At 46.3% G+C, this 25395-nt stretch overlaps 2 protein-coding genes across 2 annotated transcripts in view; both read right to left on the reverse strand.

Annotated features, from left to right (window-relative positions):
* Positions 1-8002: 8002 nt before the first annotated feature.
* Positions 8003-15925, reverse strand: LOC308370598 (serpin I2-like; the record flags this gene model as incomplete). The annotated part of the gene is made up of 8 exons (XM_080845276.1): positions 8003-8079; positions 8602-8691; positions 9164-9250; positions 10680-10777; positions 12040-12232; positions 12726-12920; positions 15197-15442; positions 15667-15925. The coding sequence occupies 8 exons, from the start codon at positions 15923-15925 to the stop codon at positions 8003-8005; spliced, it is 1245 nt and encodes a 414-aa protein (XP_080701402.1).
* Positions 15926-16921: 996 nt separating this feature from the next.
* LOC308370361 (cilia- and flagella-associated protein 337-like) overlaps positions 16922-25395 on the reverse strand; it is a gene marked incomplete at both ends in the record, with an annotated part of 19882 nt that continues 11408 nt past the window's right edge. The window contains 8 exons of the mRNA XM_080845015.1: positions 16922-16971; positions 18881-19027; positions 19280-19359; positions 21228-21415; positions 21555-21752; positions 22632-22819; positions 23041-23208; positions 23301-23399. Coding sequence (XP_080701141.1) covers positions 16922-16971; positions 18881-19027; positions 19280-19359; positions 21228-21415; positions 21555-21752; positions 22632-22819; positions 23041-23208; positions 23301-23399 — 1118 coding nt within the window. The remainder of the gene's footprint in view (positions 16972-18880; positions 19028-19279; positions 19360-21227; positions 21416-21554; positions 21753-22631; positions 22820-23040; positions 23209-23300; positions 23400-25395) is intronic.

Raw genomic sequence — 25395 nt, forward strand, 5'->3', positions numbered from 1 at the left:
AGTCCAACAGACCGCAGGCTTGTGAGAACCAAATCTTCCACTATCTAGAAGTGAGCCTTTCTTATTTTTTTGTGCAGTTTAAGAAACACTGAAAGGGAAGGACCCTGTATCTTTAATTTATGAGAGCAAATGTTGACTACACAGAGCCCATATTATAGACTGCTGCATGGTGAGATCCCAATAACAGTCATGCCACTGTTTCATTAATCTGGTTATAACACATGGGCCACCTGATATTGATGTATGGGACTTTAATTGGATGTGCTGCATATCTTCCAGGAAGAAAAAAACCCACATACATCTTTATCCCATTATCCTCTGTGTCCTAGCCCACCTATGATGTATGATCTGCTAACAAACATGAGAAACACTGAGACACAAGCACGTTCACCCAGTTCATTTCCCAACCCCATCTCACCTAACCAGGGGACTTTCAGCAGGAGTTTATTATGATTGAGTGTTTGTGTACAATTGTATGAGTGGGTGTGAATGAGTGGGGTGTGTGTGTGTGTGTGTGTGTGTGAGTGTGTGAGTGTGTGAGTGTGTGTGTGTGTGTGTGTGTGTGTGTGTGTGTGTGTGTGTGTGTGTGTGAGCACAGCCCATCCTCGAGCCCTGAATTAGGGGAGCATATACGGTATATATTGATATACGCCTGACAAAGTCCACACCATAATTTCCAGAGGTAGACAGCCCTGACAGGCCAAGCCTTAACTACATTAATGAAAAACAAGAGAAAACAGTCAAATTAATAAATTGTGATATTATTTTTTTTATCTTCCCGTGATAGAGGACTAATTTCCTGCCTCGTTCAGTTTGCGTGCCACTTAATCTTTTGATTAAGATAAAGAGTGAGAGACAAAGACAAAGAGAAAAGAGAGAGAGAGAGAGAGAGAGAGAGAGAGAGAGAGAGAGAGAGAGAGAGAGAGAGAGAGGGACAAACAGCTGTGCAGTGTTAGGAACCTCAGCAAACGAAGGTGACTCAATTTCCTCAGACTCCCTGCCTATGGTGATTTCATCTGTCGGGATTACACCCACCTACCCACCCAACCCCCCACCCCCAGAGGCATTCAAGAATCAGCCCAAATTACCTTCACGGGTACAAGCAAGATGAAGAGGCCTTCTGGACACAGCACAGCAGAGCAGCATTACAGTGTTGTTTTGGTTTGTGTATTTGGTTTGCCTTCCCCCAAACTCCCCTGTGCTCGTGCTCTTTTTTTTTAGCTGTCTTCTTTATCTTTGGCTGAGCAAAGACACACACTTAGATCCTCTCCTGCTCGCCTGCCCTCTGTGGAAGTCCCTTCCTGCTGTCTCTCACTATGTTGCCATGTTGTCTTTGTTGCCAAGGCTGCCATCTTCACAGAACTATAGATGCACACTAAATATAGTATATCTGTCTGTCCATCTCTATGTCTGACCATCTTTTAATGTACCTTATGGACCCTTCATCTCTCTCTCTCTCTCTCTCTCTCTCATTACAGTTTCTCTCTTCATCTTTACCCTCGTCCTCTGTCTCAGTATTTCTCTCAACAAACGTGTTGGTTATTCACTAGCGTCCGTGTTGCGGGTCACTGGGTATAGGCTGTTTTGTAAATGTGTGCGGTGCCACAGTAGCGCCTACGTATGACACATTTGCCCCACCCCCCGCCCGTCCCTGCCCAAAGATACTCACTCTCTCTCCTCCTTTTCTCGGCTCATGCTCTCCCTGAGCTGCTTCAGTCGGCTCTCCATGGCCGTGCTTTCCTGGGCCAGCTGCACCGTCTCCATGCGCAGCTCCCGCAGGTTTCTGAGGGCACAGTGCCACATCTCCATTACTCTTACTGGCAGCCCGCACTCATCAAACTGTGTCAAACAGTCCCAGGGCGAGGGCCAGCAGACCACCTGCCTCTCTGTGTTAGTCAATTGTACTAGAATGCACACACTACGGCACCCACAGTGCCGATGAAGATTATAAAAAGCAAAGATGACCAGATATCCCATATGACTTGGCTATGCTATGTGATACATTCATTAAATATAAGTGACGTTTGCTCATGCTCTGGTCTGAGTGTGTGAGAGAGAAAGAAAGAGTCAACCAAAGTGCAGAAGTGCACTTTACATTTGGAACTTTTTAGTAGTCTAACAACAGTCGTCCCGACACACAGACAGACAGACAGACAGACAGACACACACACACACACACACACACACACACACACACACACACACACACACACACACACACACGTTCATGTCACTGACACTGAAATAATTATAATAGAAGTCAACTTTGAAACTGTTAAACTCTGAAACGGTTATTACAAACCTGGTATTTAACTTCACAGATTTAGGCTTGTTAGGAAGGATCACAAAGTCATTTAGATTCATGTTTGAACTGTGCCTCAACTTCGGTGTTGTTTTCCTCCTGTAATAAAAAAAAACAACACTCTATATTACGTTACATGTAAAACGTTAGTTCCTTAGCCTAAAAATGCTAGCTATAAGGTTGCTGCCACATTAAGATTATCTAACTAGACAAGTTATTCTATCGCTGATCTAGGCTAAATTAACAACACTGATTCAGAGATCATTAATGAGGATATTTGATACAATCTCTGAAATACATTTAATCAGGTAAACAGATTTAGGCATGCATGATCTCTTTGACTTAACGAAACTGGATTCTGTTCAAGATTAAGTTAGGCCGCATATTTTCATCTTTATGCTATAAAGCTAGGGATATATCGATAGCATACTAGAATAAAACGTAACGTTAGCATGACACAGGTTGGCAGAGCTGTAGAATGATGAACAATGTTCAATGTTAGAGATAACATCATTATTTTAAAGTTAATTAAACACTTAACTTCTGATTTTCGCGTTCCGTCTTCTGTTCAGATTATACAAGCAAATAGATGGTCTGTTTGGCCAGATATAAATAAGAGGCACGAACAACGTTTGTGTATCGTTTCTATGGCAACGGCAAACCATGGATAATCTCGCGATAGAAATGACAGCGTCGGGGTGTGTATTCTGCAGAAAGCGGTTGTCTGCTGCGTTGCCTACGATCGGGTATGAGATACACCACTCTGTGTCAGAGGCAATACAAATAAAATACAGAGATTTAGAAGTGCAACACTATAGGTTATGCTGTACTACACCATTGTAAAAAATAAAAAATAAAAATAAAAACTGTTGGGAGCCTATATACTTTCAGATAGGCCTATAACCATTTTCCAGTGAGAGGACCCTTTGCCTCTGCAGTCACAGTCAGCAGGGAATCTATTATTTAATTATCACAGCAATGCAATCATTTCACTCTAAATGTCTTGCAGTCATTAAAAGCCTCATTAAAACCTATGAAAGACTAACGGAGTGATCAAAGCAGTCTAGCATGTGCTCATTCATTGAACATGTGCCGAGTTTGAACAACAGACTTTCACTTATTGAAAATAATGAAATACAGTGTGTCATCATGATGTTTAATTCTTTACAGCGAGGCTCCTGTTATCTTTAACAAACAAATGAAACCCTCTGGCAAAAATATTGTATTAATAAATCAATCGGAATGGATACCAAATTAGGCCGCGTCTGTCATATTAATTTCAGTGCACGGTGCATCCAATTAATGCTAGTCCATGCCTTGCTATGAGCAGCAATATTTGTGTGCACATGACAGGGTCTAATTTGGCAAGCTTATAGGTGGCTAGATGAGAGTAGGTACTGCAGACAACCTGGCTCTGTCATTAATTCATTCAGGTGAGTGTGTGTGCACACCCTTGTCCCTCTACTGAGCAGAGGCGGGCCGGCGTCTCCCATAACAACAGCTCCAGCCCCTCATCTGTATTCCATGGATATCGAAAGTTTCAGATCTGCTATTGCAAAGGCATTCTTCCGGAGCTGCGCTTGCACCTCCACTTTTCTATCCATCCATGCATTCTTCCATCCATGTTTCCGTCCTACCTCCCACACACTAACCCTCCCTCTCTCTCTCTCTCTTCCCCCTTTCTCTCTCTCTTTCTCCGTTTTTTTACTACGAGCATTGAGTACAGGGTTGCATTGCATCAGTAGGTGCACGTACCACCCAGCCCTCGTTCTGTTTTATGGTTCCCTGTCTTGGTGTCTGTGCGGAGAGATCACAGTGAGTGAGGGGCACCCCCCTCTGCGCCACCCCCGTACGAGAAGGGTCATGGCAGGGTCTCGTCCTACCACTGAAGCCTGTCTTTCTCACCCGCTCCTTAATCTCCGGCTGTTACCACAAACGAGCCTCTTTAAAAAAAACGGAAAAGAATGCAATCCCATTCTGCAACTTTGGCTCCAGCCGACGGGAAGACAGCTAGGCATGTGGCAGCATACTGATGAGGAAGACACAGCATCCAAAGAGAAACAAGTAGAGAGAGAGAGAGAGAGAGAGAGAGAGAGAGAGAGAGAGATGAGGGAGGGAGGGTGTGGGACAAGACAAGATGTATATGATGAGGGAGACAGAGACGCATCAAGGAATCGGCTGGACAGGACAACGGCACATGAATATGACAGACGTGTAGGTCAGGGTCATTAATCCATTGAATCGCCATGGCTGCTGAAGTGCCTCTCTGTAAAGTCATTTGTTTGCCCAAAGTCTGTAGCGAGCATTAAGCAGGTATTAGACCCACACTAATGGTCCAGCGTCTGCAACAACCTAACCACCAGCACGCGAGCATTGATCACAACTTCCATTACCACGCCGACTTGTACACAGCGGCGTTACAAGTGATTCCGAACTTCTCCATTTAACACACACTCCTATCTTGGCGGCTGCACACATTACAAGCCCTTTGGGAGTGTTCATTAGTGCATTTTCACTCGGCACCTATGCAATTAGGTTCCTCCACAGTCAACTGCCCATCCACTAATGGGATTGTCTTCCCGACACTGCATGTTCCGCACATGGATGACGAACGGCCGCGCTTTTAATTACCAATGTATAAATCATGGGCCTTGGCAGCAACCTCAGCCACCACTTTAGCAGTGGGTGGATATTGTTGTTGTGCTGCATGCAAGACATAAAATCACATCTCTCAAACTTAATGCACGCTTAAAAATAACACAGTGTCCATCAGAGTCAACTCCGAGTAGTGCCAAGACCGGCATACCAGGCAGACGGGGTCAGAGAATCTAGCCTGTTCTAGCCTGCAGGGTGTAAATGGTGGAAGCACAGGGTGAGAGTCTGTGAGAGTGTCATATCTATTGGTCTAACACCACTCACAGACAGACGGGGCGCCAGCCATATGCGGCTTCTGGGATGCCGTGAGGGAGCGAGGTGACCTTTTCACACTGGAGCAGGTCTGTCTCGACAACGATAGCAGGCCTTTCAAAAACACTTGCGCCGGGTAAATGAAAATGGGAAAGGGTGACAATTTCAGGGAGCAGGTTAAGAGAAAGACAAATACAAAGTGAGAGATAGGGAGCTGAGAGAGAGAGAGAGAGAGAGAGAGAGAGAGAGAGAGAAAAAATAAGTCGCCAGGAATTGGACAAGCGTGAAAGTTCCTGTGAAGAGGCTGTGGCAGTTGGGGCGGCCCCGAGCCACCCTGGGCTCGAGGCGAACTAAATTTATGACACGGACCAGATGAGGCCTCGGAGGCTAGCAGCCACTGATAATGCTGTCAGCGCTGGGCCGCGGAACAGAATGGTGGCAGGGTGAGAGGGGAGTGACTGCCCTCTTAACTTAATTAGACCGTCTTCTCCCCGCTCTCTCGCCTCAATTCCTCTGTGATTCTTAGCAGCGACAGAGCAGGGAGGATGAGGCAGAGGCCGTGACAAGAGGGGCACGAGGCCGCCTTACATCCCTCAGCACCAAGACATCTGTTTATCTCTCTCTCTCCCTTCTCTGTCTGTATGTGTGTCCATGCACAGCAAACGAGTGTAGATGGGGGACAGAGAGAGGTTGAAAATAGAATTTAAATTGAGAGCAAAAGAGTGGGTGAGAGAGAGAGAGAGAGAGAGGTAGATGGAAGGAGAGCGAGAGGGGGTGAGAAAGAGACTGTGTGAGAGAAAGAGAAAGAGATAGAGGGAGAGAGAGAGAGTTTATGTTACTGGTCTGACACAGTGACCTGCAAAGCTGTCACACCACATTTCGTCTCTCTGAGAATTCTGACAGATTTGCTGCAGATGGATACCTCTAAAAACGACTGAGCTGACTGTCTGGGGGCTGTTATGAAAGCAGGACTGTCAGAGAAGTGGTATGCTGTTGTGTGGATTCCATTTTGATTTGGCTGAGTGCAGTGTTTGGAGACAACTAGATGTATTATTATCCAGATGTTATTATCCAGATCTCACAATCTTTACTTTCTGGCTTTTACGCTGTAAATGAACCATATGTCAATGAATTCAAGATATTATGGATCAGTTTGTGGAAACATGCTTCAATGCTTGTTGTGACCAATCATTCCAGACACATTTGTAGAACTTTAGACTGACTCTAACTGTGGCCCTGTACTGCCATCTACAGGTACCATGTGCAGGTCCACCTATCATTTAGAAAAGGATCATTGGCATACAGGACTTCACCTAAGAAACATAACATTCCGTTAAATTATCACCACGCCTCAGCGAGGATCAAAACCATACTGACTTGCTCCTTTTCACTACACACAATTTGTTGTTTGATGTTGGCCCTTTGTAAAATTGCAGGATTTCCTGAACCTCAGGTTCCCTCTTTTTCAACAGATTACAACCTTTTTCCATCTCAATGCAGCATGAATATCAGTATGAGGAGAGCTACGGTCCGGCAAGGGCTGCTTACAGGTGATAAGAGGGAAATACCATACCCCTTGCCTTCACAAGCACCAGAGGCTGTACGACTGCACATTCTAAACCCATTCTTTGTAATGTAAGCTTTTAAATCTCCTACAGGCAGATACGGTGCATCAGCAAATATGGATAATCGATAACGACAGTGGGGAACCATCGCAGATTAATGCTACCCATCCTCACCTGCCTTATCATCATCTTCAGCGCCCTTAATCGTCATCAGCATCAGCACCGCTGTAGTCATGGTTATCACGGCTGCCGGGTTATAAAGGCTTACGCTCTAACTGGAATCATTGCCTGAATCTCGCTGTAATCGCTCCTCATAATCTCCTTATGATAATCATTTAAATCCCTTCAAATGATTCATGGCTCAGACCCACAGCAATGTACCTACAGAAAAAAAGGGCTGGCGGTGGAGTCGTTGCTGAAACATTAGCCCGTTCTCAAGTTTGCCGTGCACCAGTACTGCCACCGCTACAGTGGCTAGATTTCATTAGGAGCCTGGGTGCGAACTCATTGATCCAGCTTGGCTCTGTAAACAAGCCTAATGCTTATTAAAGCATGACGCGGCAAACTCCGGCATACCACCTGTGGTTTTTAATCACAATGATATTAAACCACCTACTCGCCACAATCATGGATGATTTCTGCCTCGACGTGTCCAAAAATATCCCCCTATTATCATTCCCCCCCCCTTTGAGCTTCTGATCACAGCTCATGGCCCTTCAGTGGCTTACCATCCATACCCCCCTCCTTCCATAAGCACTTTTCTCTCCCTCTCTTTCTCTCTCTTTCCCCCTCTTTTCCTCTCTCTGTCTTTTTTCTCTCCCTCTCTTTCTTTCTCCCTGATAGTGGCCTGCCAGCCCTCACCGCCACCCCGCCATTTATGGCACCACAGCACTTTTCCTCAAAACTCCCTCTGATTAAACAGCAGCTTAAGAAACCTGCTTTAATTTCATGGAAGAACACACAAAGAGGCCAAGCGATGGGCTGATTACCACAGACAACTGCGGCATTATTAATAAAAGAAGAGAGGTGGGAGGAGGTGAAAAGGTAGATGGCAGGGAAAAGGGGGAGTGCGGGGGGTATGTGAAAAGAGAGAGTAAAGAAAAAAGAACAGGAACAAAGCAAGAAAGGGAGATATCAAAGCCCACATTACACAAACACGCACTTTTTTTCCGGGCGTTTTGCGGGTAAGTGTTTTTTAATGTGGGTCATTAGAGTCATTAGCGGGGCCTCAGAGGGCCTGTGTGTCTCTTCCTCTGGTCTCAATCAGCTCGGGCTGCATCACACGGCCCATGAACAGCACGGCTCCTGCGGGGGGAAAGAAATAAGCGTTTGTATGCATAACCTCAGCCCCGGCACCGAGGAAGAACCCGTTTGGGGGGAGAAATTGCACAAGGCAGGATATTAGAGAAGGATGTTATATATATGGACATGTCCAGGGGCACGGCTGTCATAATGCATTCTGGAGCCGCACTGGCGAGCGAGAGAAAGGCTGGGATGGGATGTGGGAGCGCCACCGAGCTCCTGAATGATTCAAGATGCCAGGGCCACACTGACAAATGACTGATATCCCCAGGAGGGGACGAGCCTCTGGAATGCTGGGTGCGTCTGGGGCTTTGGGCTTTGAGCACCGACTGAATTTGTTTTGTCGCATGAAATGCACAACAAATATATTACATCCCAAATGGTGCCAGGCAGGTCAATCATGTTATAGTTAGGCTGAAATAGTGAGTCCTGCAACTGGTGGTATTCAGTAAAGCAATAATGTATTCTTCCGTCACGTGTGAGTTTGAGTGGGTGTATGATTTGTATGGTAATGAGGTGCAGTACCTGTGAGCCTGTGTCGTATGAGGAAGAGAAAGGGACGGTCAGCTAAAAAGCGATGACCCTGTAAGCTCATGACGACTGCAGCTGCTCCACCTACAGCTCAAACATCCGTGCACACACACACACACAAACACACACACACACACACACACACACACAGACACAGACACAGACACAGACACAGACACAGACACAGACACAGACACACACAGACATGTCCACACATACAGACACATCCACACACACACACACAGACACACACACGCACACACTCACACAGACACGTCCACACACAGACACGTCCACACACACACACACACACAGAGGCAAAATCAATCACAGAGACTATGACAAGTCATCATCCAGCCATCATCTATCTCTGTCTCTTTGAGACGTCAAAGTGATGAAAGCCATCTGGTCAGAGTGGACAATACATCACTTGGCAAAGGCGGCAGGTGTGAGTGTGTGAGTGTGTGTGTGTGTGTGTGTGTGTGTGTGTGTGTGTGTGTGTGTGTGTGTGTGTGTGTGTGTGTTGCAGGAAGCCTCCTGTCTGATCTAATCTCACCTGTAGCGGCTGCTGCCTCACTCCCCTCCTCATTGACCTCAATAAAGGTGCGCTGGACAGCCTTTGAGATGTGCAATTGGCCCGTGCCTGCAGAAAGAGAGAGAGAGAGAGACAGAGGGGGAAAGAATGATAGCAGAAGAAGCCAGGAAAAAGAAAGAACTCAACTCAAAGAGATGTAGAGAGAGAGAGAAAGAGAGAGGGAGAGAGAGAGAGAGAGAGAGAGAGAGAGAGAGAGGGAGAGAAAGAGAGAAAGCAATCAAAAAGGGAAGTTGTACATGATGGGTTGGCAGACAGAGAGAAGGAGCTGAGATATGGATACTGGGTTGCTCTGTTCACTAAGAGAAGTGATTCAACTCAACCATAGTTGTAACAAGGAGTTGAAGTTCCACCCCTAACTCTCTCTCTGTCTCTCTCTGTCTCTCGCCCTGAATGCCTTTGTCTTGGTCTGATGGAGTCATCAGATGGCCTGTGAGCTTTGATAAAACACACTGATCAAAACAAAACTTCTCTGGAGGGTCATCCCAGCTGAGCTCTACTAAGACTTACTGAGGGGCAGCTTATGTGTGAGTGTGTATCGAAGGAAGTGCTCTTCCGACACCTGTGTGTTTGTGTGTGTGTGTGTGTGTGTGCATGTGTGTGTGTGTTTATGCCTGAGTGCATGTCTGTTGTTTTTCTATCTGTATAATGAGCCCCATGGGCTGATTTACCACAGCAGACCCTGTGGTTTAACAGAGCCACCACATCATTAGACCTGCACCCCCCCCCACACACACACACACACACACACAGCCACACACACACAGCCACACACACACAGCCACACACACACACACTCTCTCCCTGTCTTTACACTCTGTGTGTGTGCAGTGAGCTGTACTAATGAGGTGGTGTCTTTATTGTGGGCCCAGTCCTCTGATATGCCATTCGACTGCCCACCCTCAACCATGAGGCACACTGACGTGAATTAACACTGACAGGCCAGGGCAAGGGGACACACTCAACACAAGTATGGAAATTCACTAAACAGTATGCTAACTCTCTCTCTCTCTCTCTGTGTGAGAGTTTCTGTGTGTGTGTGTGTGTGTGTGTGTGTGTGTGTGTGTGTGTGTGTGTGTGTGTGTGTGTATGTGCGTGTGTGTGTTGTTAAACAAGGGGGTTTGTCATCTGAATGTATGGCACGACACACTTGTCCTCCGAGGCCGTCCATAACCCCCTCATTAGAATGCCGTGCGTATGTGTCTTCATCCTGTTAACGTAGAGGGGGGAGGCGAGCGCCCAAGCAAGATTAAGATGGAGGTCGACGCTAAAGAGATGTGCATATGAGAGGGTGATGGATGCGAGGCATCTATTGTGCTATCTCTGGGCGACCGACGGAGCCTCCTTTGACAAGCTGTTTGGTTTAGAGCTCCCTCCTCGAGAAGTGTCCATCTCTCCTCAACCATGCAGCTCACCTAACTCACGGTGGAGCACACCTGACCCACCGTGGGGCGCACCTGCGGGCGGGGTGAGGGCTCACCTGACATTCCCGAGAGGTCACAGCCAGGGTCAAAGAGCTCTGTGATGTTCAAAGATCGCAGAGCCTTCTCCAAGTCCACTCTCTGGTTCACCTTAAACCTAAAAGAAGCCAAATGAAAGTCATTAGACAAGTAAACACATTCTAAAACACTTAATTGCTGTTGAATAGTAATTATCTATGCGTCCCATGACAACCGTCTTCACGGCAGACTTCAAATGTTTTGAAAAGTGTTTGAGTCTGCCACTGCGATACAGCCCAGTGAGCACTGATTTAAGGGATCTCTTTTAACATTTGCTATTCTTCTCGTTTCATCACTAGAAAAGATTGGACACACAACCCCTCCATACACACACACGCACGCACGCACGCACGCACGCACGCACGGACGTGCGACTCCAGTCTTCACATTTTTCATCTCTTTCTCCCTGCTGTCCGTACACATTGAGATGTCAAATTGCCAAGTTAAGAAGCTCTCCTGACACTTCTGTCTCTCCTGCCTGCACTGCACTCCCACACACACAAAAGCTCGGCTTCTGAATGAGTTCTCCCCAGATTGAATTTGCTCGTTCGCTCACCACGTGTGTACCCTCACAAACGCGCCGCTGTTTGAGCCGAGGACATCCAGGGAGCTACAAACCTTATTGTAAAGATGAGATGCCAGACTGTTTTGTGATGGGGGGTGTCTGAACACATTACTTCTACTCCAGTGTACCCAAGAGATGAGGCAAAGAAAACACACCTCTTTAACATTTTGGCTTAAAGTGCTGCACTTCCTTAGTAGTCTCTGTGTCTTTTTAAGCTGACACATTCCCTCAACACGTATTTGATTTTTATTTCTTTTTTTCCCATGACATCTGCTTTTTTCTTTTTCTCTTTTTTCCCCACTGTGTTGTTTTATCCAGTTTCAACTACATTTGACCCGCGTAGTGAGTTACTTGGTAAAGTTAATAGTTCTCCAAAGGACATTGCAGTCTACAGTCACATGGTCTCTGTAAACATGCACGCACTGGTCTTTTTATGTCTTTAGCTTTAGCTTTAGCTTTACATATATATATATATATATATATATATATATATATACGTATATAACAGTCCCTCTCTAACTCTCCTATGTGTCTACTAACCACTTTTGCTTTTTGCTGTTTCTGTGTATGTTTTTGAGTTTGTGTGCATATCTGTGTGTGTGTGTGTGTTTGAATGCATATCTGTGTTTGTGTGTGCGTGTGCGTGTGCGTGTGCGTGTGCGTGTGCGTGTGCGTGTAGTGTACATGTGCATGTGCGTGTGCGTGTGCGTGTGTGTGTGTGTGTGCGTGTGCGTGTGCGTGTGTGTGTGTGTGTGTGTGTGTGCGTGTGAGTATACCTGGGCAGGTGGACTTCAACTTCCTCCTGCTGAGTTTGGGTCATCCATGCGTTTAGCAGCTGCTGAGTGAGGTCTTTCTCCAGCTCTGGCAGCCCCTCCACTGAGTCTGGCAGCAGCACAATGAAACTGGCCTCGCCCTGCCCATACACCAGCTCCAGAAGCTGTACCTCACTCTCCCCAAGGGGGAAGTATCCTACAGAACCACACACACAGATACGCATCAGAAAATACAAACGTGCCATTGCCCATGCATGGAAGCAGACACGGAAACATATGCACACAAGACAAATAGTGCTTTTCATCTACATGAAAACAAGTGGAGCCATTATGAGGCGGCAAACAATAAATCCCATTCCACTAGCATATACTGAAGATGAAAACAAAGTGCTTAATGGTAATCAATTTGAAATTAAAAACACATTAAAGCAATGCAATGGAATTCTGTCCCCTGGCTTCACAAATGGAGAATGACAAACAGCATTAATACGTGCATCCATGAACCATTTGAAAATACAATGTGTCCCCAAAATTGTGGCCCTATTTCTCATCACTGTGTGTCTGTTCTTGGGCATGACTTTGCTCCAGCATGATGAGAGACAGTGCTCCTCACTCTGTCCCTAACCCACCTGTTCTCCAGTAGATCTGGGCGTGAGAGTCCCACACAAACAGTTTTGAAGAGTACCCACCGATGTTGGCCTGGAGCTTGTGATACATCATTGGGACATGGGCGACGGAGCCGTCCCTCTTAGTGAAGCCTCTCAGGGCCGTGTTCTCGCGAGGGAACGGCTGCTGCCAGGAGCCCTTAAAGTAAACAGCGTTCACCAAAGCCACACGACTGAGCGGGCCAAAGTCATCGCTGGAGAACAGCTGCCAGATCTTACCTGATTCAAAGCCGGAGAGGGAGAAAGGGAAAGAGGGAGAGAAACAGAAAGGGAGAGACAGAGAGAGGGAGAGAAAGAGAGAAAGAGAGAGGGGGAGAGGGAGAGTGGCGTTCACATTGAGCAGTGAAGGGCATAAAAGGACAAAGTCATCATTTTAGGGGAAAGAAAAATTAAGAAATGATCATTAGAGTTTATTTGAGGTATATCGCCTGCATAAAATACCCTCAACTATTTTCAGAGTAATAGACTAGAGGACTGGATGCATGTGACACTGAGTTAGCCTCATTTGGGCTCCACTTCTGGGCCGCACAGAATAAATGCCAAGGCAAGCAACAGTAGTCAAACTGCTGCCATTTGGCTGATTAACAGACTCTGGTGATTAATGACACCCATCAAAAATGCTTCAGAAAAGCATGGCACAGATTTAAATCTATTCTCAAATACATAGAGTAGGGCATGCAGCCTCCACCAATTGCAGCTGAATTGTTTGTGAGGCAGGCCTGTATACAAAAGCAAGTACAACCGATAACCAATTTCTAAGTGGGTGTAATAAGAAAAATGGCATGCTTTCTCCATTTTTGTATCAGTAGACTTAAATTGTTGTTTGGATATTTGGACATTTTTTTCCATTTCTGATATGCTTGGTTCCCTGATTTGTGGCCTGGTACTTTGCTCTTTTGTGTGACACCTTAAATCTGTCAAACTAAGTGAGTGAATGTGGATAAACACAACACTGCTGTCTGATTCATTCCCTACAAGCCTATCCAACTTCTCCAAACACCTTTGTATGCAGACATTGGAGGCCAACAGAACATAACTAAATCACCTCCCAAAAATGTGCTGTGTACAACTCTAGGGCGGGCCTAAGTTTGTGTTTTTTAATCACTTAAAATAATTTAAGTTCGGATGTTGGATGTGGGTTCAGTCAGGCCCAAAGCAACAACCCATATGGGTAAATGCATTAGAGTTCTGCAGCATCGCAGAGAGACTCAGTGTCTCTTTATTCGAGGCTATTATGCCTCAGTTATGGTCAATTCTATGGTGTAATCCCTCTAAATGAAGAGAAATATCTTTTTTTTTATCTCGGATGAAATTACGTCATAATAACAATTATCAACAAAATAATAATAGCTTCTTATCAGGGCAGAGGAGAGGGAGCATGGTTCAGGCATTAAACTATTATCTTTGAAGTCTGGTTAATGTGGTGACAGTGAGAGACACCATTAGGCAGCAGTAGGCGGAGGCAATTTCAGCAACCGGTTACAAATCTCTGCGGATTTGAAATCTTATTTAGGCTAGTGGCTACAATGAACCAACCAAGGAAGGGCTGCAAGACGAATCAGGGGACTTTTTTTTCTTTCTTTCTTTCAGAACTGATGCTGTGGGAGACTTATGTCTTTGTGTGTCTTTCATCATCATTACACAGACTTTTTCACTCTCAACCCCTTTAAGGAAAAAAATAAGTTTATCATTTTTGCCTTGTGGATCCTTCAGAGGGCTTGGAAATAAGATAAAACAGTAAATTGCGAGCAAAGAGTGGAAATGAGAGTAGCGTTTTTCTGGCAGAATATTTTCATTATTGTTTTGTGTGCAGTTCTGTGTAAATGCATTTGTGCACAGAAAACAAATAACATTGCACAGTTGTAAATAGCAATAGGAGCAAGAACATTGCTTAAGCATATAACTCAATTTGAAATGCTAATACAACCGCGGGCTCAGGGGTACTCTGCAATGCTCCCTGTTTCTGGCAACTTGGTCGTTGTATTTAGAGAGGAGCAGCAAGCATTGCATTTATTATACACTGTGAATGAAATTAATTGGGAATTTGGACTGGTATCACTTGCAGTGGCTGATCTGAATTTCAAATTAGTTACAGTACTGTTTTGCCTTGCGAGTGCAATGGGACTATTTCTGGATCACTGAGGCTTCACTGAGCATGTGCAGAATCACTCACATTAACGGTAATGAGCTCTGCTCTGATCATTAGCATCCATCGTGACGATCATTTTAACATTTCAGTACGAGAGAAAATGCACCGTTTGGGGGGAAAATACACAGTCTAAACGACACTTTTAAATGTGACCCTGACACTTCAACATAATTGAAACAAAATGAAATGGAGTGAAAAGGGATCGCTTGAGTCACATTGAATAGAGCTGAACTGAGTGGACTGCTCAGGGTTTTAAATGTGATGGCACTTTCCAGCAATTTTTTAAAGTCACTAATTTCTCTCTCTCTCTCTCTCTCTCTCTCTCTCTCTCTCTTCTCTCATTTACCATTGGTCTGGCTCTCCACCCACATGTTAATCTCATGAGCAGCCTTGGAGGCATGGAAGAAGTCCACATGCTTGAGGGAGGTGTGGAGGTGAACTCGGCTGGTCTGCAGGTAAGCCTCTCTCAGGGGAAACCCTTCCTGCAGGAAGAGGGCACTGGCCATGGCCATATGAAATGCCTCCTCCTCACTGCCTTTCTGTTGGGAGACAATGGCCTCAGCCTCCTTCTGCAGAAGAAGCAGGAATGCATCTAAGAAGAGAGGTACACACATACACACACACACTCTCACTCACACACACACACACACACACACACACACACACACACACACACACACACACACACACACACACACACACACACACACACACACACACACACACGACAAATAAGCCTGACCCAGAGGTGGAAGACATTTGTATGATGCCTGTGATGGTTTGCCCAGGGACTGTGTTAAGAGCACTTCTCCTCACCATTCTGGACATCAACTGGGTGCATTGCCCTCCTAAGCTGATGGAGCGTGCTGCCCCTTGCCCCGAGTTGAACTTGAGCTAGCATCTGGATCATCCCAAGTGGGCACAGCACAGCGTTATCATCAGGATCCAAGGCTGCCACTCCCCGGTAGAGCTTCAGTGCCAAAGCAGTGCTAGCATCAGTGAGAGGGGCTGAGGGGTCAGTGTCCGTCTGACCACTAACTGACACTAACAGCAGTGGCAGTATGAACAGCAGCATAGCTGCAATAAGTCTCCTGATACTATTTGGAGAGAAGAAAGAGTAATTCCATGAGACTTGTAACTGTGAAAGACAAAATTAAAGTTATTTCAACCATGACCAATTTGCAGTCTAGCTAACTTTTTACTTTTGAAACATTTTATAGTAAATGAATTCCATCCATGACCAAATGTTCATCAGCTGTGATGGACCACCTCACATCTGTTTCGCGTGTCAGCACCAACAGGTGTGCGATGCAACAACAGCACAAGCTAATTATTTTCGCATCTCCACAGTACTGGCTCTTTTTCAAGAAACGTGTAACCATCCTAAATTGGCCTTTTCAACGCGTGGGAGGCGGAGCAAAGAACAAGCGGCCGTTATTGCAGTTATTTCAGCCCTCTATGTGGGTACAGAGATTAGCGTACGTTGGGGCCATAAATAACACAGTCCCCCCCCCCCCCCCCCCCCCCCCCCCGTTATATCTCTACATCAACTAATGACTGAACAAGTGGGACTTAGAGCCAGAAACAGCGTAATGGTCTTACTCTGAGTACATTCACCTGTCCCATTGACTGAGCCTATTTTGTCTCAACGCCTCCTTTTGGCTAATATCCTAATCACCTTGAGACGTGAAACCCAAACTATTAAACTGACGCAAAGAAAAGTTTGGTTCAATTTGGTTTATAGAGGAAATATTCCATGTGTTAGCCTACATACTTGTGTTTAGGGACAAAGGTTGAAGGACAACAAGTGAGTCATTAACAACAGATCCGTAAAACGCTGATTAAAAGCTGCACCTTTTTTCTCCAGTCCCTAATTATCCACTGCCTGCTAGCACAGTCTACATATTAGTTCATTTGTTTTCTCCACTATCACTGCCTAAACAAGGATCAATAGGTAGGTCATAAATTCACATCAAGGATTCTAAGCCATTCCCTTCAGCGCTGGCTAATGCAGCACCATAGCCAACACAGCATATTGGAAATTAGATGGCACTGCTCATCAACCTTGCTGCTAAATGAGGCAAGCAGAACAACCGAACGACTCAGAAGTTGTGTCCTTACCTTGAGGCCAGAGAACGCACACAGGATACAGGGAGACAGATCCAGGCAAGGCTGTCCAAGGTTGGCCACTCCTCAAGGCCAAACTGATAGCAGCGTTTGTGGGGACAGATACTGCAGCAGCTGCCGGGCCTGGCTTGCCAACATTCTCACCTGGTTACACAAACACCGTGCACACACACACACACACACACACACACACACACACACACACACACACACACACACACACACACACACACACACACACACACACACACACACACACAAACAGACACACACACACACACACACACCCACGCACACACACACACACACACTTAACTTACTCTCTCCTAAACACAACACACACACACACACACACACACACACACACACACACACACACACACACACACACACACACACACACACACACACACACACTTAACTTACTCTCTCCTAAACACAAACACACACACACACACACACACACACACACACACACACTTAACTTACTCTCTCCTACACACAAACACTCTCTCCTACACACAAACACCACCACTCACCCCCAAACAACTCTCTCTTTCAAACAAACAAACACACACACACACACACACACACAAACTCACTCAAGTGCAACAATGAAGAGGTAAGCTACAGCCATGTTGCCATCATATTTTCCCCAGTAAATTGAAATGGCATAACTTCACATTACATTCACAAGCGCCTGAAAAAAAAAAAAAGAATGCCGGCACATTTTATTTGGAAAAAGCTTTTATTAAGGCAAATACAGAGTGCTCCAGAACTTTATATATTTAATACTGCATGAATGGCACCGAATCCCTTAATATTGTTTAGATATGGAAAACAGAAACACAGAGTACATAAATTGCAGCTGAAACTGCCAACTAAACAGAAGACTCCTAGTGTGGTTTAAATAAAACTACATTTATATATGCATAAATACTTTCATATTCAGACATTACACAGAGCATTCTCAAAGACGCGTGTTGCGTGTGTGTATGTCTGTACACATGTGATGTGTGATGTGTGTATACAGTATGTCTGTACACATGTAAGGTGTGTTGCGTGTTTGCATGTCAAGGTTTACACAAATTGTCTTCAAGCAAACGGTCAGGAGGAATGTTTACTTGATTTTGAAGGCTCCCGAGAAATTCACTTTAAGTTTTCTGTACAGAAAAGAGAACAATAACAGCAGCCATATTAGGTCAAATCAACAACCACTCCACTTACAAAACTACATCAACACTAGCTGACAGACTCAACACACGTCACAGAGGATTATCCAAAAGGCACAGCCATTTTATGATCTAGTCCAACAGATATGTTTCACCACAGTGAAGAGAAGAGAGGCTCTGGAACAGAATGACAGTGGAGAGATGACCATCCAGAGTGACGATGAGCAGAAGCGACTCACCTGCCATGTCCGTGTCCTGCATTCCTCTTGGCCCCTCGGGCTACCTGTGACCTGCCACGCAAGCCTGACCCCTCCACTCTCTGCAGCACCTCCTTAGGGAAGAGACTCCTCTCATCAAAGGATGCTTTAAGTGTTGCTGTTGACAAGCACACACACACACACACACACACACACACACACACACACACACACACACACACACACACAGAGACACACACACACATACACAGAGAGAGAGAGACACACATAAGTGTACATGTAAAAGCAGACTTACAGTCTGTCCTTGAGTCTGTCACATCCGCTTCTGATGTCAAAAATGTGTTAGGAGTGAGTGTGTGTTGGTCTGTGTGTGTGTGTGTGTGTGTGTGTGTGTGTGTGTGTGTGTGTGTGTGTGTGTGTGTGTGTGTGTGTGTGTGTATGTGTGTGTGTGTGTGTGTGTGTATGTGTGTGTGTGTGAGTGAGTGAGTAAGCGTGACAGGTGTAATGGCTCACTTTCTTTCAGTGGAGGCCGGGGCGGTGGGGTTGGGGTGGTGCTGTCCCACATGTGGCCAAAGTACATGTGAGGGTTGGCCACGAAGTCAGGCTTCTCCAGGTCCTGCACTGACTGCAGCTCTCTGAGCGTCAGCTCACTGAATGGACCTGGTGGAGGGGAAAAGATTGCATCTGGGATGAGAGAAGGGAGGCACGAAGCTAGCCTGGCTCGTTGCCTACTGCTCTCAGCTCAGTTTCACTGGGATTATATTCATAAAGTGATTAAGCGCCTGGTTATACCAGGCTAGCACAAAAGCTAAAAGCCAAAGGATGTACAGAATGGACTTGGTCTCTTCAGCAGGTGTACTGGAAGCATTGAGGACCAAGTCACTTCCCTAACTCTACGAATCCGAGACTCACCAACAGTCATAGAGGTGGAAAATCTGTTGTGTACATGCTGCCTCCTGTCGGTCTCCTTCAGGCCATGCCTGGGCTCAGAGCTTCTCCCCAGAACACAGTGAGTCTTCACAGCTCCACTGGTCTCGCGAGGTTCCCTTGGAGATGGTGAAATAATTATCATTAGCTCCCTCCGTGAGGCAGGGGAGAAAAGAGAAGCCAAATTCAACTGATGCTCTGCCAGTGGAAATGAAGTCTGATGTCAAACCATTGCAGGCAGCCATTTATCCAAACCACTGCGTGAGGCATTTATCCCATTGCATTCAGACTCATAACCATCTGAGGATATGGGATAACTAAATGTAATGGGATCAGAGGGCTCAATGTTTTCTGATAATTGCACCATGCTGGGAAACCGGGGAGTGCTCAGCACGGTCAGAGTTTTGCTCAGACAAAGCAATAACGATGTGAACTTTTAAACTCTGATTTTACTCAGAGCCGGTTGATGATCTGCATCCTGTTCGCCCTGGGTCTTCCAGCTGCACTATCCCATCATGCCCCCTTCCTCTGCCTCGTTCCCATCATGCCCCCTTCCTCTGCCTCTCACCCCTGGCCGTGGTGCCCCGGGGGCACAATCACCGTCAAGATGACACAGGTACCATTCTGACGACCCACTAGTGCCGAGTGAAGGGTACGACTGTCGTCATCAGTGTGTGTGTGTGTGTGTGTGTGTGTGTGTATGGGTGTGCAAGCGTACGTGCAAATGAATGCATGTGGTTTTTGTGTCTGCTTCACTGCATCTGATTTTTTCCGCTTGACATACACCAAAACATTTCTAACCGAACTTTTTATAGTAACCACCACAGCAAAGGAGCCAGAGCACAAATTATACCTTGACATTTACGGGGCCTGCTTTTTCTTTACATACAGAGTGTTCTCTCGGTGGTAAGCCCATTTAGTCTGTCCTTGGGGGATTACGTCTTGGTCATGACCCCTCTAAACCCTTCTGTACGTTGCATACTTAAGGTACCTACTCTGCTCCAGATCCTAGCTCTGTGAAGAAGACTAGTCTCTGTTGTCCTCAGTCCGTTTCATGCTGTGATATCTTGTATCTTGTGTCCGAGGGATCAGAATTTTGCCCCGTCCCAGGTAAATATCTCAACTGGCAGAACCTGTAGAGCATCAAGTGTTGAGGTTCATAGTGAACGCTAGAAACTGAATGTGCTCCCTGTTCCAGAGATCCAGGATGGTGTAAGACTAAAGATTCTTCCATCACATCCAACAGTAATCCCATATCCAACCCAGTCGAATAATTTGATCAAAGCCTCCATTGCAAACTCACACAGGAAATGGTGGACGTCTGACCCAAAATAAGATACCTGCACCTTAATATAAAATCAGATACCTTCTGAAATTCAGACGTAGTGAACTATAAGATTCTGATTTCTTGTGAGTAATAATAAGTATCTGAGCTTTGAGTCCGCCCTTCCAAATTTTAAATCAGATAAATAATTAATACCTAATTGATCCGGAACTCTCTTTGATCTGGTATTCTCCAGTTCTTCTTGCAATGGGGGTGCTACGAGTGGCTACATGAGTTGTGAAGTTAAACTGGTGTTGCAGTGGCATTGCGAGAGCATTAGACACTTTCGTCGATTTATTCTGTGCATGTGAAGCAGCCGTAATGGATTTCTGAGGTAATTATGTGATAAAGGCTCTCGTGTGGAAAGAGCCCTTCTGCTGGCATTTACCCACCAGCTGCCTGTTTACACCCAAACCTGAGAGGGCTGAGCCTCAAAGTACCGTCTGTTTGGGAAGAAAACCAAGAGGTGAGGGATGCAGGATAAATATCAATACGTCTAACTCAGACATACCCACAGACATCCACCACCATAGGCAGCATGGCGTCCAGCCACCCCTACTGGTGTTGCATGCTTATATTACACGCCCATGGCAGTGTTGTAGGACTTACTGGTCATGATCCTTCTCCTCAGCTGGACAGGCATCTTTACCCAACAGAGCAGAGTCTTCAGCACTGTGAGGCCCATGAGACCCTTGAGGAGTGAGGGGTGACTTGGCCATCTCACCGTCCTCGAATTCTCGATCCTGCACCTCTGTTGGGAGGCTGCACTCTGTCCTGCCAAGGTGCCAGTGCTCCTCCTAGTGGTGGCAGGTAGGATAGCAAGAATCACAGTCATTTTAACAGGAAGCATAGGCATTTTTGCTAATGTAGCGCATCTGTTCATTACTTGCAATGTTGTTCTTGATGATGGTGTTATTGTTGTTTGTTGTTACTGACCTGCCCAAATATCCCCACACAGTGTCCTGGCAAGTAGCTAAGGGCCACAGTACAGTCTGTAGATGTGGACAGGAGGAAGAGCTGGTCGCCATGGACACAGGTCTCCAGGTGAGTGACGCAGTCCATGTGGGGCCGGAGACTGGACAGGAGCTCGGGGTCTTGTTTGAGTACTCCATCACTGGCCTGAAGGCAGTAGTCCTGAGACAGAGATCAATAAAACCACATGAGACTAATCAGTTCAGTGGTAGCATCAATGTCCTGACCACATGGCTGACCGAGGTGCCAATAAGAGTGTCAGTAGACAAATTCATCAGTCAGAGGCAATGTATAGGCACTCGGTCATGTGGCAACATTTGCCAGCCTTTATTGGCACAGTGTGAAGGATTAAACAAGCTGTGTACATCATTTTTCCATTACTTCTTCCACTGTTTACGATTAATCTGTTCAATCCCTGTTCCCAACTGGTTTCGATGTGCTACGCTACACATACTCACTCCGTTATGAGTAAACAAACAGGATCTTCACTCGTCGTGATCCTTTTTAAGACAAGGCATGCCAATTCATAACCAAGTCCATTTGGCAATTAAACCAAACAAACAGGCTGTCTTAAACGTTAATGTGAGACCACAAATTATCCTGAGGGAATGAAGTAGTAAAATGGAGAATGAGAATCCAATCCATCCTCATTGAGATGCCTGGTTATTTTGAGGAAAGTTATGGGGAATTGACAAACACCCTGCGCTATCCTCATCAATCAACTGCTTATGTTGTCAGGGTTGTTTTGTCTCTCAAGGACACCAGGGCTCCTCCGGTGCTGGCAGTCAACAGGAAGAATATCAGTATCACACAAGAAATAAAAACCACCCTTGTCACTGGTTTGGTAATACATCTTTGAGGCTCACAAGGCCAGACATGGCATATGAATGTCATTGTGGCATATTTGTTTTTAAGTTTGGAATGCTTCAACATAATGAATTGTTAATTGATAAAAAATCAAATAAATCCCTGTATATAAAGTAAATCAGAGCATGGGTGTCCACTCCGCTCCCAGATGATGGCGCTCTTCTTCAGACTCACCTGTAAATCCCAGACCTTAACTCCTCCGTGCACATCTGCCGTCACCAGGTACCTCCCAGTTCTGTCCACAGTCAGAATGATGGACCCTGACCTTTTATGGGCAACGAACTCAGCCACCAGGCTGCACTGGGCCGTGTTCCAGAACCTCACCTGGCCAGACATCCCACACGACACCAGGTCTGCCCCACCTAGGAACAATGGCCCAAGCAAGCATCACGAAAATCCCCAAATCTCAAGAAGATTCCGGTTCATTCAGTCTAGGAAAGATTCCTGCCGTGACAATTCATACTCATTAGTCACACCGTGCCACAAAACAACTGACTCCGTCTTCTTCTCCCGGTCAACCCTTTGAAGATGTTAAGCTTCGACCTCTTTTCAAAGCGTCTACCTGAAAATGAAGACCTTATACCTGCAGCAGTCACCACTTTTTGTCGCTCCAAGAAGAAGAGCCTAGTGATGGCCTGGCAGTCCTTCGGGCCTTCCTGTCCAGCATGCGGTGGCAGCGATGAGTCAGAGGGGGAAGAGGGCTGCCTGAGGCCCGAAGCTGCTGACCGATTAGCCCTGAGCAGCACACCACCTGCACAACACAACACAACCTCCTTACACAACTCTGATCAATAGCTGTAAAGTTTCACATCGTGTTAGCCTAGCACTATGTGCGGCTCAAACCTGATTTGGATCTGAGACCCAGCTGGCCATCTGGCCGGAGTTTGCGCAGGGCGTTCTCCGTGCTATTATTCCATACTATGATCTCCCCATCATAGCTCCCTGAAACAGAAAGAGCTCAAAGTTACTCTGCAAGGTCTCTGGAGCTGGCTCCTCTCCCAGCCCAACCCAGCCCAGCCCAGACCAGACAGGCCTGAAATGACAATGAGGAAGACTAATGTCTCACGACTTCTATCTCAGGGTCTTGGATGAGAGAAATGAGAGGCAGCGGCGGAACTGCATTATTCATGTGCCCAGTGGCCACACTTATCCAAGGTTCTTCACATCGCCTGGCCACACTCTTCCGCTATCCCTCTCTCTCTCTACCTTTCATTCCCTCACTCTCTCCATCTCTTATCTTTCTTTCTCCCTCTCCCTGCCTTCCTCCGTCCCTTTTTCTCACTCTCCCTCTCTTTTTTACTTTCTCTCTTTCCGGTGACTCAGTGCTAAGCAGTAATGAAGGCGTCCAACAAAGGTGAGTCCAATCTGCTGCAGGGTGTGACCACAGCACCGTCCTGTGAAGACATTGGGCAGCCACACCAAGTGAGTCTTACATTTGGAAAACTTGACCGCTTCTTTTTCACTCATCTCCCTATGGGCTTTCTGGCTCTGGCCTTGGCATTCCTCAAAAATCTCATGTTAAAGGGTGGGGGGGGAGAGTGTTAAAGCCTTAAATAACACTGTAATAGCAGATGTCCTCTGTTGTAAGTGAAAGAGGGCAGTTTGAACACGACAGGATTTGGTCGACTGATAGTAGCACATTTGCTGAAGGCCCATCCGCAGTCAGTGCTTGCCGCAGTCTATTCTAACAGGACTCACCTCCACACAAACAAGCCTCTCCTAAAAGCATGCTTGAACTGGAAATGTGAAGAGAAGCAAAGAAGGGGTGAGAACTGACACAAGAGTGAAAGGAAGAGCGATGGGGAGGGAGGGAGGGGAGTCAGGGGGAGGTGGCTGACAGCTCGGCTCCGACTCCGACTGTCTGGCTCCATGAATGCGGTGCGTGTGCGACTCGGCTGCGCGGAGCAGTGGCTGAATATTGATGAAGGAGAAGAGAGGAGGCCTCTCTCCCCAACAGCCAAATGTTCCCCCTGCATTCTGATTCAGGCCTGCAAGTGCTCCATCCTCAGCGTGCGTTAATAAACATAATTTAATTTGAGCATTAGTATAATCCAGAGAGGGGCGCAGGGCCTGGAAAAGAGGGAGGGCAGGCATGAGGAAAAGAGGGCTCAGTAACTTTCCAAATAGCTTGTTAGTTCTGCTCACGTTGCAGAATTCATTTCCTCTCTTGCCTCCTTCCAACAGTTTCTCCACCAACCCTGAGTCTCAGCCACGCATGTCAGCTTAAAGACAGGCGACTTTACAATACAGGCCAGAACAATAACTAACTGAGCCCGGAAATAAGCCATTGTGTGGATCTGTATATATTTGTGTGCATAAGTGCATATGGAATGTGTGTCTGTGTGTTTGCATCTCTGTGTGTGTGTGTGTGTGTGTGTGTGTGTGTGTAGTGCGTGTGTGCGAGAGTATGTGTGTGTGTGAGAGTTCGTGTGCGTGTGTGTGAGAGTGTGTGTGTGTGAGAGTATGTGTGTGTGTGAGAGTTCGTGTGCGTGTGTGTGAGAGTGTGTGTGTGTGAGAGTATGTGTGTGTGTGAGAGTTCGGGTGCGTGTGTGTGAAAGAGTGTGTGTGTGTGAGAGTATGTGTGTGTGTGCACGTGGGTGCGTGCGTGCATGTGTTTATACCGGCTCTGCAGGGATGTACGCCACAGTGGCAGCACTGCTTTGCGGCCCTTTGTGGAGTTGAACCTGAGTTCAGGGCTCTGCAGGATGCGCGCTGTGCCTCAGAGGCAGATAAGACACAGTTAAGCAGCAGCAGCGGCAGCGGTAGCGGTGGCAGCGAGCAGCAGTGCGCGTGCACGCTTTGATAAAACAAGCACAGAGACTAATGAAGTTTTAATTACCCACCCCCCTCCAACATCCACTCTCTCTGTCCCTTTCATTCTCTCTCCTCCCCCCTCCCTCCAGTGGTTAAGTCACAGAGCCTCTTGCATGAGCGTGCA

This window comes from Sprattus sprattus, assembly GCF_963457725.1.
Source record: "Sprattus sprattus genome assembly, chromosome: 9".
Taxonomy (NCBI): domain Eukaryota; kingdom Metazoa; phylum Chordata; class Actinopteri; order Clupeiformes; family Clupeidae; genus Sprattus; species Sprattus sprattus.